This window comes from Budorcas taxicolor, chromosome 11 (assembly GCF_023091745.1).
Source record: "Budorcas taxicolor isolate Tak-1 chromosome 11, Takin1.1, whole genome shotgun sequence".
Taxonomy (NCBI): domain Eukaryota; kingdom Metazoa; phylum Chordata; class Mammalia; order Artiodactyla; family Bovidae; genus Budorcas; species Budorcas taxicolor.
Window position 1 is genome coordinate 32,990,069 of NC_068920.1, and position 18,617 is coordinate 33,008,685.

Genomic DNA, 18,617 nt, shown 5'->3' on the forward strand with positions numbered 1-18,617 from the left:
CCATTGTAACGCGACTACAGCAGGGCGGCGTCAACACCACCGCCCCAAGTCCCGACCCACCAGCCCCTCCCATCTCTTCCCCTCCCATTACCCCTTTCTGAGACAGTGCCAGCCAGCAAGTCCCAGAAGAGTCTGGAGAGTTCTGGGAGGAGTGGCATCCAGGGTGCTGATTGGTCCCAGAAAGCCAAGGGGCAGGACTTGAGGCGAAGCCCCTGGAATATTCCCGACCTGGCAGCCCCACTGAGCTCGGTCATTGGCTGAGGAGGGAAAAGGTGGGGCTTGATGAAGAATTATAAACACAGAGCCGCCTGAAGAGAAAACAGCAGCCTGGAGAAAGCTGATAAAACTTGCGGCTTAGTCCGTGAGAACAGCTTTCGGAGACCCGCTATCTCCAAGGACCACCCCGAGCGGCACCGGCGCGTTCAGTTTTCGGTTTCCGAAAAGCCCGAGCTTCACGTCGCAGATCCTCTCGACCGTTTTCAGGTTTGGAGCTCATCTCGGAGCCGAAAAGGCAGGGCACCGGCATGGCGAAAAACATGGCTATCGGCATCGACCTGGGCACCACCTACTCCTGCGTGGGGGTGTTCCAGCACGGCAAGGTGGAGATCATCGCCAACGACCAGGGCAACCGCACTACCCCCAGCTACGTGGCCTTCACCGATACCGAGCGGCTCATCGGCGATGCAGCCAAGAACCAGGTGGCGCTGAACCCGCAGAACACCGTGTTCGACGCGAAGCGGCTGATCGGCCGCAAGTTCGGCGACCCGGTGGTGCAGTCGGACATGAAGCACTGGCCTTTCCGCGTGATCAACGACGGAGACAAGCCTAAGGTGCAGGTGAGCTACAAGGGGGAGACCAAGGCGTTCTACCCGGAGGAGATCTCGTCGATGGTGTTGACCAAGATGAAAGAGATCGCCGAGGCGTACCTGGGCCACCTGGTGACCAACGCGGTGATCACCGTGCCGGCCTACTTCAACGACTCGCAGCGGCAGGCCACCAAGGACGCGGGGGTGATCGCGGGGCTGAACGTGCTGAGGATCATAAACGAGCCCACGGCCGCCGCCATCGCCTACGGCCTGGACCGGACGGGCAAGGGGGAGCGCAACGTGCTCATCTTTGACCTGGGCGGGGGCACGTTCGACGTGTCCATCCTGACGATCGACGACGGCATCTTCGAGGTGAAGGCCACGGCCGGGGACACGCACCTGGGCGGGGAGGACTTCGACAACAGGCTGGTGAACCACTTCGTGGAGGAGTTCAAGAGGAAGCACAAGAAGGACATCAGCCAGAACAAGCGGGCTGTGAGGCGGCTGCGCACGGCGTGCGAGCGGGCCAAGAGGACCTTGTCGTCCAGCACCCAGGCCAGCCTGGAGATCGACTCCCTGTTCGAGGGCATCGATTTCTACACGTCCATCACCAGGGCACGGTTCGAGGAGCTGTGCTCCGACCTGTTCCGGAGCACCCTGGAGCCGGTGGAGAAGGCTCTACGCGACGCCAAGCTGGACAAGGCCCAGATCCACGACCTGGTCCTGGTGGGGGGCTCCACCCGCATCCCCAAGGTGCAGAAGCTGCTGCAGGACTTCTTCAACGGGCGCGACCTCAACAAGAGCATCAACCCGGACGAGGCGGTGGCATACGGGGCGGCGGTGCAGGCGGCCATCCTGATGGGGGACAAGTCGGAGAACGTGCAGGACCTGCTGCTGCTGGACGTGGCTCCCCTGTCGCTGGGACTGGAGACGGCCGGAGGCGTGATGACCGCCCTGATCAAGCGCAACTCCACCATCCCCACGAAGCAGACGCAGATCTTCACCACCTACTCGGACAACCAGCCGGGCGTGCTGATCCAGGTGTACGAGGGCGAGAGGGCCATGACTCGGGACAACAACCTGCTGGGGCGCTTCGAGCTGAGCGGCATCCCGCCGGCCCCGCGGGGGGTGCCCCAGATCGAGGTGACCTTCGACATCGACGCCAATGGCATCCTGAACGTCACGGCCACGGACAAGAGCACGGGCAAGGCCAACAAGATCACCATCACCAACGACAAGGGCCGGCTGAGCAAGGAGGAGATCGAGCGCATGGTGCAGGAGGCGGAGAAGTACAAGGCAGAGGACGAGGTCCAGCGCGAGAGGGTGTCTGCCAAGAACGCGCTGGAGTCGTACGCCTTCAACATGAAGAGCGCCGTGGAGGATGAGGGGCTGAAGGGCAAGATCAGCGAGGCGGACAAGAAGAAGGTGCTGGACAAATGCCAGGAGGTGATTTCCTGGCTGGACGCCAACACCTTGGCGGAGAAGGACGAGTTTGAGCATAAGAGGAAGGAGCTGGAGCAGGTGTGTAACCCCATCATCAGCAGACTGTACCAGGGGGCGGGCGGCCCCGGGGCTGGCGGCTTTGGGGCTCAGGCCCCTAAAGGGGGCTCTGGGTCTGGCCCCACCATTGAGGAGGTGGATTAGGAATCCTTCCCTGGATTGCTCATGTTTGTTATGGAGACTGTTGGGATCCAAGGCTTTGCATTGCCTTATATATCTGCCTTTCATCAGCCATCAGCTATGCAAGCTGTTTGAGATGTTGAACTGTCCCTTTGGTGAAGTTAGGAACTCTTTTCCAGAGTCTTAAGTATAGGGCTAATGTATACTGCCATCTTTTGTCAATTTTTCTTTTTGTAGTACTCATGCCAAACTCAAGCTATTTTCCCCCCGTTTCTCACTGTTTACTTCCAAGTAAATAAAAGTCATATAATTTGAGTGATGTTTGCTTCTGTGTTTTTATTTGAAGTTGGAAGGATCTGCAGAGGTTGTCTGTTTTACAGTGTCCAGAAATGAACTGGAATTGGCCTTTAGATAAGGTCAGGGATCCAGAAAAGAAGAATATAGCATTATGACACATTTCTTTTAGGCAAATAGTATCCTTGGGAAACATAAAACTGCTCATTTGAATGGCTGTGTTTGTGAATCCAGAAAATGTTAAGGGCTACTGGCATGGCAGCCTCAAGGTTGGGGGGGCGGGGGGCGGTCCATACTTTACCGGTGACCTCAGAAAGAGCCTGTGAGTGGGAGTATTCCTGGAGAAGCAGGCAAATGAGGCAGTTATATTGGAAGGTCATGGCAGCTGCTGGTTGTAAGTACGGGTGATACCTTAGAGCCTTGTTACTTAATCTGGATTCAGCATAAAAGAGAAGGTGAGTCCTAAATTGGCACTGAGGAAATGTGAATTCTAGTACTGGCTTGCCTAATGATGCATGATTGCGTTAGCCACTGTGATCCTCAAGTCTCAGTTTAAAATGGAAGGCTTTGGCCTGATGCTTCAGTTTAATTTCGTGAAAGAATGCTGAGATAAAAATGCTGTGTTTCCAGTACTGGTTACCTACATTTTAAGTATCCCAGTGAGTACCTTAGAGAGGTGTCACTGTTTCATGCCCCAGCAGGAGGACGGACCCCCCGTATTTCAGTGCTCTTACCTACCAGGTACTGTACCAGGGGCCTTTTAAATGTTTATTAATTTCCATTCCACCATACTGACTGAGTATAGGCAGTGTTTGGCTTCCACAGCTGGACGTATGTGGAGACTTAAAAGTCACTGGCTTGACTAAAATTTATTTCAAGGTTAAAAAAAAATGGGTTCAGGGAAGATGTTGAACCTGGATTCCAACTGAGGTTTTATTGTTTTTTGCTCTGCTGTCCACAGGGCTTTGTGCATGTCTGGTTCTGGGTCTACCCTAGGTTTCACAATCAGTAATCTTTCTGCTTTGACTCTGTATAATTCTAAACAACTATGTCAGATAATACGGTTAATGCTAGAGGTGTAATACTGGTTAATTTAGACGAGTGATTAAAAAGACCTGCAGCACTGTACCAGGAAGCCTTAACCACAGGCTTCCTTCCCCTGGAGATGCTTCTTGCTGTAACTGCTGCTAGCATTCTGGGAAGAGTCCCCTCCACAGCCTGTCTGTGGGAAAAGGCCTGGCACAATCCTCACGACTTGGGGAGTGAGCCCCTTTAAAAGTCAATTGTATCTGGGGATTACAGAGATTCTGGAACCAGGTGGAAGTGGTGATTGCACATACTGGGCTAGGTACCACTAAATTGTACACTTTAAAATGGTTTATGTTATATGAATTCACCAAAAGTAGTAAAAAAAAAATTGTGTCAACATTCTGGAAAAGCACTTTGTGAGTGTGTGTATCTCAAGGCCCACCAAATCTTTCACTAAATACTTGCATTAGAAGAAACTCTAATGGGAATAACATGTAGAGGTAGACCTGTCCCTGTAAGTTTGGAAATGGAAATCTAAGAGATGCTTAGACTTGCAGGCCAGCATATAAACACAGGTTTACTCCTCAGGGTAGGTGAACTGTAGCACAGTGGACTGTAGCCACAATTTGAGTCAACCTTAATGGGGATATTCGGTTGCAACAAGACCTCCTCTACCCCCACAGAACTGCAGTACCATCTGTGACTGTCATCTGCAGATAATACAATAATTCTTCAAGCAGTCACTTTTAGGGGGAGGTGGCAAGGGATGGGGAGGGTGGGTGGAGATTGGGAAAGACCTAAACAAACACCTTTGATAAGAGAGATTAGGGAAATCTCCAGAAATTAACTTGGAGAAAATGAGTTCCTATGGACTTCCCTGGTGGCTCAGACGGTTAAGCGTCTGTCTACAATGCGGGAGACCTGGGTTAGATCCCTGGGTCAGGAAGATCCCCCCTGGAGAAGGAGATGGCAATCCACTCCAGTACTGTTGCCTGGAGAATCCCATGGACAGAGGAGCCTGGTCGGCTACAGTTCATGGGGTCGCAAAGAGTCGGACACGACTGAGCAACTTCACTTTCACTATGGCTAAATCAGTTAAGATTATCAGGGCGTTTTATTAGGAAGTCAATATACGGTGTTACTGCACAGTCCCTTGCACAGACTACTTTGAAAATAATCACCTTCAACATGAAGCTGAGGGACAAAGAGAATGCAAAGTCATTCCTGGAGAAGGTGTTCGCAGTAGCAGCAGGAACTCGGGGGGAGGAGGTGCATCAAGGAAAAATAATGGTCTATCAAAAAGCATTTTTAAAATCTAACACCTTCCCTACTTCCAATCTCACCTACTTGCCTATGCTAGCCCTCAAAAATTAGATGGCTATGGTAATGTGACTAATTTTAAATCCAAGCTATTACGTTATTAACACATAGTTACACCTGGTGTTTAACTGGATTCTGTCATTAAAAATGAAAAGGATACCAAAGCAATAACATAATTGTGAGAGACGTGCACAGAAGCATGGGCTTTCAGTTAAATGGTTTTCAGGTGAAAAGTCAACACGCGATTTCTGAGAGGGCGAGCCTCAAGGTAAGAATAAGAAAGGGCAACTGTCGTCATTCTTTATTCCAACTGATCACCTTAAATCCATCCCCGAGGGTCACCCGCAAAGTTTCCAGTGCAGTTCAGTGGGATATAGCAACCCCATCAGTCCTCTCCTAACTCTAGCTCACGTAGAGACGTTAAGGGGTCAGGTATCGCAGCGAATTCGGGATGCCGAGCCAACCTGCCCCACCCCACGGGCGCCAGTACCGCCCAGCAGGGAGTCGGAGGAAAGGGCACGGCGGGGTAGGAGGGAGGGCACACAGGAAATACAGGGTAAGGGGGCGAGGAGTCCGGAAGATGAGAATCACCCCCAGAGGATCTTCCACCTTTTTACCCCTCCAGACGTCCGCATGAGAACCAGGGACTAGATTCGGGAGATGGGGCGGCGGCAGAGAAGACAGCCAGCTCCCAGCTGTAGCCAATCCCTGCCCAGGGCTGCGGCGCACCCGCCTCGGGCGGTGGGGACCTTCTCGCTTCTGGCCACCCTAATCCATCCAACTTGTGTCAGTTACAAACCTGTCCAGTGTTTTCACCCAGCAAATTAGCGAGTTTGAGGGAAACTCTAAAGGTCTCTCCTTTACTGACTCCTTTAATCCCATTTTGAAAAAGACAACCGAAGAACGCCGGCCCCGGTCAGGCAACTCCGCGGCCAGCCCCGCCGTCAGGCCCCGCCCCGCTCTATCGGGGTCTTACTCGCTCTGGCTCCTTGCCCCCGTTTCGGGCTGTGTCAGGAAATTTCTGGAGCTCTCTGGGCTCAGAGGCGGGGACTGGCTCGTAGGAACACTCTTCAACAAACAAACTGCCCCACCCAAGTCTCCCTCCCCCGCCCGTCGCCCCCTGCCCCGCCGCCACCCTAGGACATCAAGCTTAGTCACGGCTCTACATTTAGTTTCCAGAATTCTTGCCAGCCTAGCCATAGTAACGGGACTCCCCCTCCCTCTGTTAACAACCGACCAGTCTGTGTTAACGGGAAGGGGAGACGGTCCTGGGAGAAGCTGGAAGGGCTGGGAAGGTGGAAGTGTGGGTGTTGCAGGGGAAGCGGCGGAGCTGGGGTGGGTAGCTACGCGTGAGTCAGAAGCAACAGCCTGGAGCTGAGTCTCCGCAAGTCACACACCCCGATGGTGCACGTAGAGCCCTGACATTCACTCTTTACTGTCTTCCATGGTCGTTTCTATTCTTTTATAGAGCGTGGAACGATAGGGTCTATGTGCCAGCATTGAGAGGAGTCCAAAGTAAGAAGTATGCCGACATGTTGGTTCAATCACCGGTTCCGTTAATTACCTGTCTAGCCAAGCCAGGAAACCTCTGAACCTTTGTGCTCATCTTTGTAAACAGAAAGGTTTGGCTGAAGGACACTGCCTAAAAATCTTAAGATAGTTTTTATGGTAAACCGAAAGTATTACTATCATAGTCCTGGTAGTAATCCCCAACCTTGTAAGCTCCTCAGTAAGAAATGATTGAGAGATGAGACGCGAGAGAGTGTTACTCCAATAAAAGAATGAAGGGCACAAACTTTTGAGTACTAACTACTCTGTCACAGGCACTGAACTAGTCTTTTAAATATTGTCTTTGTAATCCTTGATGGTATCATACTATGAAATATATATTAATTCTAATTTATACAGACTTGTGTAATTTAGTTCATTTACTTCATTGTTAAGAAAGAAAAACAGCTTCAACAAGGAGATAGAGTCCAGATACAAACCCAGGTCTTCCCTTTCCCAGTTTTTTCCCCCATGCTGCTGGAAATTAGCAGAGTTCCCAGGGCTTCCCTGGTGGATCACACGGTAAAGAATCTGCCCACAGTGCAAGAGACCTGGGTTCTATCCCTGAGTAGAGACGATCCCCAGGAGAAGGGAATGGTGACCCACTCCAGCGTTCTTGTGTGGAAAATCCCATGGACAGAGGAGCCTGGCTGGGTACAGTCCCCGGGGTCACAAAGGAGTCGGACATGACTGGGTGACTAACACTGTCAGGCCTTTGCCCTTTGAAGGTTACAGATGCCTGGCTCGGGCTCGTCTGGTGGCTCATCGGTAAAGAATCCGCCTGCCAATGCAGGAGACACAGGTTCTATTCCTGGTCCAGGAAGATTCCCACATGTCCTCGTGCCAAGGAGCAGCTAAGCCTATGTGCCACAACTATTGAGCACGTACAGCCCATTCTCTGAAACAAGAGCAGCCACCACAATGAGAAGCCTGCTCACCCCCAACTCAACTAGAGAGTAGCCTCTGCTCACCACAACTAGAGAAAAGCCTCTGTAGCAGCAGAGCTCTAGCACAGCCAAAAATAAAATGAAAAAATGCCTGGCTCTAGGTGTCACACTGTTCTCTTGCTTCTGTCTGAAAAACCTAGTATTATACTGTCTTTTAAAAACAAATAGACGAGAAAAGCTATACTAGATGAAAAACTGTAGGGAAAAGGAGAGAGAACAAAAAGAGGATCCTGCAACTTCAGGGTGAGGAAGGCTCCCTCCGCCCCACCCACTTCCTGCCCTTGGCAGTTAGCATTCTTGGCAATCTCTCTCCCATCCTCAACCCTTAAATTTTACCCTGTCACCCAGTCAGGCTTGGGCAACCTTAACCTTGATTCTTCCAAACACTAAATCCAATTTAAAAAAACTAATTTCAAAATGCATCAAATAAAGTTGTGAAAAATCTTTTGGGAGTCTTAAAATCTCCTTGCTGGTGCTGCTGCTACTGTCACTTCAGTCGTGTCCGACTCTGTGTGACCCCATAGACGGAAGCCCACCAGGCTCCCCCGTCCCTGGGATTCTCCAGGCAAGAACACTGGAGTGGGTTGCCATTTCCTTCTCCAATGCATGAAAGTGAAAGTGAAGACGCTCAGTCCTGTCCGACTCTTAGCGACCCCATGGACTGCAGCCTACCAGGCTCCTCCGTCCATGGGATTTTCCAGGCAAGAGTAATGGAGTGGGTTGCCATTGCCTTCTAGAGTTACACTATTACAATCATTGATCATATATCGAACTATACATTTGATCAACTGCTTCAAGTCTAGCCATCATTTCCGTTGAAGGCTCAGTCATATACTTGGTAATACAAGAAATAATAATCTTGTGAAACAAGCAAAATACAAATGGTATAGTTAATAACATTAGTGGAATTAAAAGTAAATATTTTAGCCATTAGCCTCCACACCAGTTTTTTTTTAAAGATTGTCAAGACTAGGGAATGGGTCGCTTAGAGCAGAAATCTGATTTTTCGTGTGGTTCAATTGTGTTACATTAAAGGATTTATCAGGTACAAAAATACAGCATTCAGTTTGAATTATGGCACAGATATCTCCCTGAGATGCTGTAAGGTGTCAAGGGTCTTGCAGTTGTGTAGCACTGCCTTTCTCATCATAGAGATCTCAGAATTCAATAGGCTAACAGCCCGGTTACTATCATTTAAAGCTTATGAAAGTTGTCAAGGCTTAGATATGGTCAATTACATCCTCCAACCCCATTGAAGGCACGCGCGTGCGCGCGCGCGCGCACACACACACACACACACACACACACACACACACACACACACACACAGAGGCTGCTAAATGGTCATACACCAAATCTCCTTAGACACCAATTAAACCTGTACCTGAGTTCCTGCCTTGGGAAGCGTCCAGTGTGAAAGGAAGACAAAATTCAAGAGACTCTCCTGGTAAGAAATGGAAAAGAAATACCGATATGTAGGTTTCCAGGTCATCCACAGAGAGAGACAATGCAAAGCGTAGGTCAATACAGTGTGTAGCTGACTGCTTGATTCATGAAAAACAGCATTTTCGAGTGGCTCCCCCACTCCTCCACCCTAGCAAAGGCAAGATTTGAGGCCCTATCACCTGTCTCCCTATCCAGCAGTGGAGACAATGATGCCCTTTGCTTCAAGCCAATAGAGGAAGAGAACTGCAAATTTTGGAGAGGCAAGCGAATCCAGAATTCCTGCTGGTAGCAGCTGATGGGGGAGAAAGCAATGGCAACCCACTCCAGTGTTCTTGCCTGGAGAATCCCAGGGACGGGGGAGCCTGATGGGCCGCCGTCTCTGGGGTCACAGAGTCGGACACGACTGAAGCGACTTAGCAGCAAGCAGCAGCAGCTGATGCTGAGGAAGAGAGGGGAGAGGGGATGAGGTTAAGGACTTCTCTGGAGGTGAACACTTCTCTGAAAGTGCATAAAGAGATGGAAAATTCCTGAAGTTTAACCAGTTTGACTAGATTAAGGAGGTGATTCATTGGAGAGCCACACCTGAAGGTAAAAAAAGTCGTCACCTACCTGCACAGTGAAAGATACAGATTTGTTAAAGCAATATGCTTATATCTGATTAACCTGAACAAATTATAGAATAAACTGAATACCCTCGGATTTCAGAAAGAGGTGTTTTGATGGATGGCTATGTGTGCGCGTGCGCGCGCATGTGTGTGTGTGTGTGTGTGTGTGTGTGTAAACGTCAGTTAAGCAAAAGTGTTCAAAGCGAGATTTCTTCCCTTTATCAGAAATTGCCTCCTCAGGTACTTCTCTGGTGGTTCAGAAGGGCTAAGACTCTGTGGAGGAGAATGCAGGCGGCCTGGGTTCGATCTCTGGTCAAGAAAATGGATCCCACATGCTACAACTAAGATCGACCATTCTGCAACTAAAGCTTAGCTATTAATTTTAAAACAACAACAAAACCCCACAACTGCCTCCTCCCACTTGTGCTGTTATGTTTTCTATGCTCAAGACATGTGGATACAGTAATCAGTCTATTTCGTGGGTTGTGAATCCCCTCTACTATGGCTTTAATGTCCCTCACATTTAGGTGCCTACAGTTTAGGTGCCTAATAAGGAATACTGCATTGCCCATAAAGGAAGAAGAAACAAAAGCCAAAATAAATTACCAAGTGTGACTGTATTTAAAACAGGAAGGAGGGTAACAACAGAAAGCTGAAATCTAGGATAAAAAGTTAAATGGAGGAATTAAGTACACAGCAAACAACCTGAACTTTCAGAGGAGATAGAACCTAGGTCCCGCCAACCTCTCACCTTCCAGCATCATTACAGTTTGCTTAAAATGGGCCACCCGCCAACCAACTATATAGCATGCTCTTCAAACAGGACTGAAGGTTCCCCCACCCCCACCCTCGCAGGCTCACCACCACACCACATTTACTTAAAAGTGGTGGACAGCCTAGGAGCCGCCAATGACAAGGCAAAAGACCGAATTCGGGACTCAGGTTAATCCAGGGACCACTGATCATCGGAGGCTAAACCAGGAATTTAAAACGTACAGAGGAGGGGAGGGGGGCGTCCGCACCCGGGGCTGGGAAAGATGAGGAATCCGGAGAAGCGCGAAAGACAGCTAAGTATCTATGGAAAATATTTTCTTTCTCAAGCCCAGTCCAGCCCGAGGCGAAAGGGAGCGGCTCTGGGCGGGGACAGGGGCGCTGTGGCTCCAGCCCTGCCCTTCCCACGCTCCCCGACCGAGCAGGTCCCTTCTAAGGCGTTGGGAACCTTCTACGATCTAAAAACCATATACCTAATTGCTTTTCTTCTGAAAAATAAAATTTCCCCACCCGTCTAAATAGGGCTAAAGAGGAGCCAAAACTAAGCCTCAATTCTCTCCTTTTCCTTCCCATTTCAGAAATAAAATGGGAAAAGCGCCGCGGATGACCAAGGCATTTCTCGGACAGCCCAGCCGCTCGGCGAACCAGCCCAAACGTGGCTGCTTCCATCAGCGTTAGCCTCCGATCACTCTCCTTGATCCACAGATAGCCAACCCTCTTCGAGAAACTCGGGAACTTTCTGTATTTTGGCTGTCCCGGCAGTCGTGTAGCCTTTAATTCTACTTTAAACCACCAAACTAATTTGAGCCCCAAGAGCCTCTCACCGCCCTACAATTAATTACAAGCCCAGGGCAGATCCTTCCAGTCGACTCCAAACTACTTGGCTGGCTGGTCGCCATGAAACCGGAGACTGAGTGGGTGGACCTTCCCAGCCCCTCTCCCCCTCTCCTTAGGCCTCCAGTTTCCTCCAGCGAATCCTAGAAGAGTCTGGAGAGTTCTGGGAGGAGCGGCATCCAGGGCGCTGATTGGTTCCAGAAAGCCAGGGGGCAGGACTTGAGGCGAAACCCCTGGAATATTCCCGACCTGGCAGCCCCACTGAGCTCGGTCATTGGCTGAGGAGGGAAAAGGCGGGGCTTGATGAAGAATTATAAACACAGAGCCGCCTGAAGAAAAAACAGCAGCCTGGAGAAAGCTGATAAAACTTGCGGCTTAGTCCGTGAGAACGGCTTTCGGAGACCCGCTATCTCCAAGGACCACCCCGAGCGGCACCGGCGTGTTCAGTTTTCGGTTTTACGAAAAGCCCGAGCTTCTCGTCGCGGATCCTCTCGACCGTTTTCAGGTTTGAAACTCATCTCGGAGCCGGAAAAGCGGGCACCGGCATGGCGAAAAACACGGCTATTGGCATCGACCTGGGCACCACCTACTCCTGCGTGGGGGTGTTCCAGCACGGCAAGGTGGAGATCATCGCCAACGACCAGGGCAACCGCACTACCCCCAGCTACGTGGCCTTCACCGATACCGAGCGGCTCATCGGCGATGCAGCCAAGAACCAGGTGGCGCTGAACCCGCAGAACACCGTGTTCGACGCGAAGCGGCTGATCGGCCGCAAGTTCGGCGACCCGGTGGTGCAGTCGGACATGAAGCACTGGCCTTTCCGCGTGATCAACGACGGAGACAAGCCTAAGGTGCAGGTGAGCTACAAGGGGGAGACCAAGGCGTTCTACCCGGAGGAGATCTCGTCGATGGTGCTGACCAAGATGAAAGAGATCGCCGAGGCGTACCTGGGCCACCCGGTGACCAACGCGGTGATCACCGTGCCGGCCTACTTCAACGACTCGCAGCGGCAGGCCACCAAGGACGCGGGGGTGATCGCGGGGCTGAACGTGCTGAGGATCATCAACGAGCCCACGGCCGCCGCCATCGCCTACGGCCTGGACCGGACGGGCAAGGGGGAGCGCAACGTGCTCATCTTTGACCTGGGCGGGGGCACGTTCGACGTGTCCATCCTGACGATCGACGACGGCATCTTCGAGGTGAAGGCCACGGCCGGGGACACGCACCTGGGCGGGGAGGACTTCGACAACAGGCTGGTGAACCACTTCGTGGAGGAGTTCAAGAGGAAGCACAAGAAGGACATCAGCCAGAACAAGCGGGCTGTGAGGCGGCTGCGCACGGCGTGCGAGCGGGCCAAGAGGACCTTGTCGTCCAGCACCCAGGCCAGCCTGGAGATCGACTCCCTGTTCGAGGGCGTCGACTTCTACACGTCCATCACCAGGGCACGGTTCGAGGAGCTGTGTTCCGACCTGTTCCGGAGCACCTTGGAGCCGGTGGAGAAGGCTCTACGCGACGCCAAGCTGGACAAGGCCCAGATCCACGACCTGGTCCTGGTGGGGGGCTCCACCCGCATCCCCAAGGTGCAGAAGCTGCTGCAGGACTTTTTCAACGGGCGCGACCTCAACAAGAGCATCAACCCGGACGAGGCGGTGGCATACGGGGCGGCGGTGCAGGCGGCCATCCTGATGGGGGACAAGTCGGAGAACGTGCAGGACCTGCTGCTGCTGGACGTGGCTCCCCTGTCGCTGGGACTGGAGACGGCCGGAGGCGTGATGACCGCCCTGATCAAGCGCAACTCCACCATCCCCACGAAGCAGACGCAGATCTTCACCACCTACTCGGACAACCAGCCGGGCGTGCTGATCCAGGTGTACGAGGGCGAGAGGGCCATGACTCGGGACAACAACCTGCTGGGGCGCTTCGAGCTGAGCGGCATCCCGCCGGCCCCGCGGGGGGTGCCCCAGATCGAGGTGACCTTCGACATCGACGCCAATGGCATCCTGAACGTCACGGCCACGGACAAGAGCACGGGCAAGGCCAACAAGATCACCATCACCAACGACAAGGGCCGGCTGAGCAAGGAGGAGATCGAGCGCATGGTGCAGGAGGCGGAGAAGTACAAGGCAGAGGACGAGGTCCAGCGCGAGAGGGTGTCTGCCAAGAACGCGCTGGAGTCGTACGCCTTCAACATGAAGAGCGCCGTGGAGGATGAGGGGCTGAAGGGCAAGATCAGCGAGGCGGACAAGAAGAAGGTGCTGGACAAATGCCAGGAGGTGATTTCCTGGCTGGACGCCAACACCTTGGCGGAGAAGGACGAGTTTGAGCATAAGAGGAAGGAGCTGGAGCAGGTGTGTAACCCCATCATCAGCAGACTGTACCAGGGGGCGGGCGGCCCCGGGGCTGGCGGCTTTGGGGCTCAGGCCCCTAAAGGAGGCTCTGGGTCTGGCCCCACCATTGAGGAAGTGGATTAGGGGCCTTACTTTTTGTCTGTAGTAGACCCATGGACTTTGGTCTTGCCCTATATTTTAGTCCTGTGCTGTGTCAGTTTGTTTTATGATTAGGTTGTAACCTTTTAACTAGCTTCTTTTTGTTATTTCTGTACTTTATAATGAGTGTGTTCACCAGAATGTTTGCATTTCATGTAAGTTGATACTTTAAGGATGGCTTACCGTGGTTTTCTTTGTTTCAAGTGAGTCAACACTGCCACCCTGTGTCCTGTTTTTTGCTTTGTAAACACACCAAAAGTCATAGAATTAAAAATCTGTATACTTAAGGAATAAAAAAAATGGCAAATACAGACTGTTTATTTTTATTTGGGGAGGGATTAGTGCTTATCTGAATGTCTGAATTCCATAGACCATGAAAGGGCAGTACTTCTGGAATCATATATGTTAGGAGCCATGGTTATAACTATAGTTTTTTGTGACTTTATTAGAGGTGGTAAATTATGTCCATAACAGAAAACAAATTCCAGGTGCCCCTTTTGATTTTGGTGGGGTTTGTTTTAGGGAAAAGTAGGGATGGGATTTGCAGAGGGTTTGGGGGCGGAGAAATTAGTGTGGGTTTAAAGGCAGTGTTGAGAGAGGTTTATGGTTCCTTCCTCTGTTGTACTTAATCTGTGCAGAGCTGTTCATATTTAACCTGTGAGTCTTACAGTCTTGTTTAAGGTATAAATAAATTTAGGGGTGGACAAAAGTAAAAATGAGGTGCAGTTTAATACTCCCTTTTATAAATCCCACCGGGGTGAGCTAGTGTGTATAAATCCCACCTGGGTGATGTAGTGTATATAAATCCCACCTGGGTGATCTAGTGTAAGTTACTTAGCCTCTTAGTTTTGGTTGTCTCCTTTTAAAATAAAGCATTTGTCTGAATTGCCTCACTTCCAAAGTTCTAGATCATCACAAGCTGAAATGTGCTGTAGGCAAGCATTGGCTTCAGCTGTGGTCTTTGAAGCTGGAGTTTTCCAAGTGAGGGTTTTAGGTAAGTGAGAAACGGAGTTTGGGGGCAAGGCAAAAAAGAGGGATGGGCCAGGCACTGTACCTGGATCTTTGAATCACCCCAGTTAGCCTCAGTAATTCTCATCATACCGTTCTCTACCATAGGTATTCTGAAGCTTTTTTCAGAGGTTAGCATGTTGAGGTGGTCACTTAAGATATCCAGGGCAAAACTAGGGAGAAACAAGTGATTTTGGGTCCAGGGTGTTTTTCCACTCGAACACTGGGGTTGGTGGTGTATGGTTCCTGTTTGGCTTCAGTTTTAGGTAAGAGTCTGCCTTCAATGCAGGAGATCTGGGTTTGATCCCTGGGTCTTGAAGATCCCCTGGAGAAAGGAATGACAACCCATTTTAGTATTCTTGCCTGGAGAATTCACTGGACTGAGAAGCCTGGCTGGCTACAGTCCATGGAGTCACAAAATCAGACAGGACTGAGTGACTAACACTTTTTCACTGACAGTAGCCTTTTTGTACTTTTCACGGACAATCTGTAAACAATAGTAACTTAATAGCACATTTAATTATGAAAAAAAAGGGAATAAAAGCTGTGCAGAGTAGAGCTGGGGAAATGGGTGTTCCTCCCACACAAGCCCTTCCCTAGGGGCGGCTTCTTACTGGAGCAGTTAAAAGTTCTTTAACACTTTGTTGTGTTAGTCACATCCAGACTCTCCTGCAGCCCTGTGGACTGTAGCTCAACGGGCTCCTTTGTCCATTAGATTTTCCAGGCAAGAATACTGGAGTGGGTTGCCATTTCCTTCTCCAGGGGATCTTTTCCAACCCGGAGATCCAACCTGCATCTCCTGCATTGGTGGGTGGGTTCTTTACCACTGAGCCACCTGCAAAGCAACACTTTCTTTAGCCTGATTAGAATCCCAGCCTCTTTTCTTTCAAAAACTGAGCCTGCGAATACCAACTCCAGAATCACGCAACTTAAAGTTTCATGTGTATTTTTCAATAAATCATTCTCCTCTGGGAAACCAAAACATTTTAGGAATGACAAAGTATGGGAAGCCTTGTTAAGGAAAAGATTGTAAAGGTAAAAGTATAGTTCTGCTTCCTTGGCCAATTCTCAAAGGCTGGTCTTAATAACGAGAAATGTGAACTATAATATGATGCTGTATGCTCTGACCATAACTTCATAATATGTACAGTTTAACTGCTGCAGCAGCAGAAATTGGGGGCTTGCTTAAGTTTTTAAAAACTTAGCCTGCCAGATAATAGAATAAATCTTTAAACCCCCATCTTATTAATTCTTGGCTGCTCAGAGGGGCATGCAGGATCTTAGTTCCCTGACCAGGGATTAAACCCTCACCCCATGCAGTGGAAGCATGGAGTCTTAACCACTGGACTGCCAGGGAAGTCCCTCAAATCTTTTAACTTCAAATCTTTGGAGTTAGGGTTTGCCAGTGTAGTGGTATATTGAGATTATTTGGGAAGCTAAAGAAATACTGATACGCACCCCCCACCTTGGCTGCCCCCACAAGAGTCAGAGTCTTGGGAAGTAGGCCAAGGCATTGTATAGAATTAAAGCCACCACAATGTGTCAGCCAAAGTTGAGAAAAACCACTGTACCAGAGGCTATTCCTGATTATTTTTTAAAGGTATGGGGACCAGAGAGGGAGGAGAGGAAGATGTCAGTGCTTCCAGGAGCAGCAGCTTGCGGCAAGGGATTTTCTGCTGTGAATCAAAGCTGGAAAGGCCTTAGAGCGTTGATTCACTGGCAGCAGTAGTAATGCTAAACTTTAGGGAAATTGCCACCAACAGCTTAATGGGCCAAAAAAGAATTCCTGAAGCTGGGTCAATTAATTTCATGAGTCCTCACTAGGGAAATGGTTCATTAGAAAGCAACATCAGGGCATCATTTCCTGGCCCTCCAGGAGTTAGGACTCAGTGCTTTCACTGCCAGGGCCTGGGTTCCATACCCGGTGGAAGTAAAATCCCAGAAGAGTGAGGCTTGGCCAAAGTAATTAACACAGAACTTACACAAAAAAAGACATGAGCCTTGCCCATGGAGAATTGTGGATGATTGCAGTGGAACCTTCATTATGGCTGTTACCTGCGATAAAGTCTTCCAGGCCATGAAGGACTTCCGCAGTGACCCTGTAGGAATTCGGCACCAATTGAGAGGCAATGTCAACGCTGTTAAAGAGCAAAACCCCTCAGACTGGAGGTAGCTTCTTGGTGTGTGGGCGGTAGTGGGGCGGCTGCTTTCTACCATCCACAGGTCTGGTGTGGCTGCAGAGCAAGGAAGATTTCTGGAACTCTATTACCAGTGAAGCTCTGACAGGTCTGTGCCAGCTGCCCACAGTGGCCCATTGGCGATGGTGGGCTTAGCAATGATTGGGGGGCGGGGGGTGGGCATCCCCTCATCCAGTGTGTTGGCATCCTCCACACTCACTACACTATCCAGCAGTTCTGAAGTGCACTCCCCTTATTGGAGAAGCCCAACCAGCTGCCCCCAAAGGAGGGTACCGAGGCCCCAGGCTACCCCAGCTATCAGCAATGTCACTAAGGAAGTGCCTCCATGGGCGGTCCTCCTCGGTTCCCTCTGGAATGATCCACCTGGAAGCAAGAGCTGGCTCCCAGTTGGCCCATGGGACCCGCCAGAGAGGGCCCTTAACTGGTTCCCGTATCCCAGGTTGGGGGTGGGGGACCCCAGCTGCCCCGACAGATTGGTCCCTTCTCTCTCAGCACAACCCAGGCCTAGCTCGTGTGTAACACACTCTCACCCCAGTCCCTTTGCATGGCGCTCTGATGAGTATTTAAAGCTCGTTTTGAAATGCCTGTGTGTGTACTCCTTGAGCCACCCATAGGTGGAGCCACTTCCTAGGACAAGGAGCAGAGCCCTCTCTGGGGACATAGGAGCTGAAGGATTTGGAGTCGCACAGAGAGGTCTCTAATAATGGTTTGTGGGATGAAAAAAAAAAGACATGAAGAAAGGGAAGTGGGGAGTAACTGTTCACAAGTACAGAGTTTCAGTTGTGCAAGAGGGAAAAATTGTGGACGCAGCCACCCCCTACCCTACAACGGGCACCCCTTGTAGAATAAGGTTGGGGAAACACAGGATACCAGCCCCAGATAGCTGAGGAATTACTTTTACAAGCCCAGACTTTTGCATCTTTCCATACACAGAAAAATAGTAAATTCATTGACTTGAGATGTCTGATTTTCTTTCAGTTCAATTCAGTTGCTCAGTCGTGTTCGACTCTTTGCGACCCCATGAATCGCAGCACACCAGGCGTCCCTGTCCATCACCATCTCCTGGAGTTCACTCAGTCTCACGTCCATCGAGGCAGTGATGCCATTCAGCCATCTCATCCTCTGTCGTCCCCTTCTCCTCCTGCCCCCAATCCCTCCCAGCATCAGAGTCTTTTCCATTGAGTCAACTCTTCGCATGATTTTCTTTAATTAATGGTTAATTTTTTAAAGTTCTGACTACACGGTCTTTGTTGCAAAAACGCTATATAGCCTGGCTTCTCCATTTCCTCTTCGGAGCTGAGAGGCTGCAACCTGGGCTAAAGTCTTCAGTTGTGTGTGTGTGTGTGTTTTAACATTTAATTGGAAGATAATTGCTTTACAATGTTGTGTTGGTTTCTGCCGTACAACGTGAGCCGTAAGTATACATATATCCCCTTATTCTTGAACCTCTCTCCCACCCCCATACTCTCATCCCACCCTTCCAGGTCCTCACGGAGCACCAGGTTGAGCTCCCTGGGTTACAGGGCAACTTCCCACTAGCTGTCTATTTCACACATGACAGCGTACATATTTCAAGGTCTTCAGTTTTGCCTGCAGAATAAAACAGAATTCTCAACTTTCAGGTTGTGCTGCCCCACCCACCCAGCCAGCACCCCCCTCCCCCGCAGTAGACAAAATTATACCTTAATAAAGCTGTTTATTAAAA

The 18,617-nt window shown here is 50.4% G+C and overlaps 1 protein-coding gene and 1 pseudogene across 1 annotated transcript; both read left to right on the top strand.

Annotated features, from left to right (window-relative positions):
- The first annotated feature begins 317 nt into the window (after positions 1-317).
- On the top strand, positions 318-14,017 carry LOC128055080 (heat shock 70 kDa protein 1A). Its single transcript, XM_052647454.1, has 2 exons — positions 318-926; positions 12,168-14,017. The coding sequence occupies exons 1-2, from the start codon at positions 525-527 to the stop codon at positions 13,689-13,691; spliced, it is 1,926 nt and encodes a 641-aa protein (XP_052503414.1). The 5' UTR covers positions 318-524; the 3' UTR covers positions 13,692-14,017.
- Positions 13,881-17,225, top strand: LOC128055600 (mitochondrial import inner membrane translocase subunit Tim17-B-like; annotated as a pseudogene).
- The last annotated feature ends 1,392 nt before the right edge of the window (positions 17,226-18,617 follow it).

Bases quoted from the DNA above. Each gene is read 5' to 3' on its own strand.
- LOC128055080 (XM_052647454.1), top strand. From the start codon at position 525: ATGGCGAAAAACATGGCTATCGGCATCGACCTGGGCACCACCTACTCC. The intron at 927-12,167 runs CTGGGCCACCTG...GCCGAGGCGTAC, and splicing joins AAGAGATCGCCGAGGCGTAC to CTGGGCCACCCGGTGACCAA.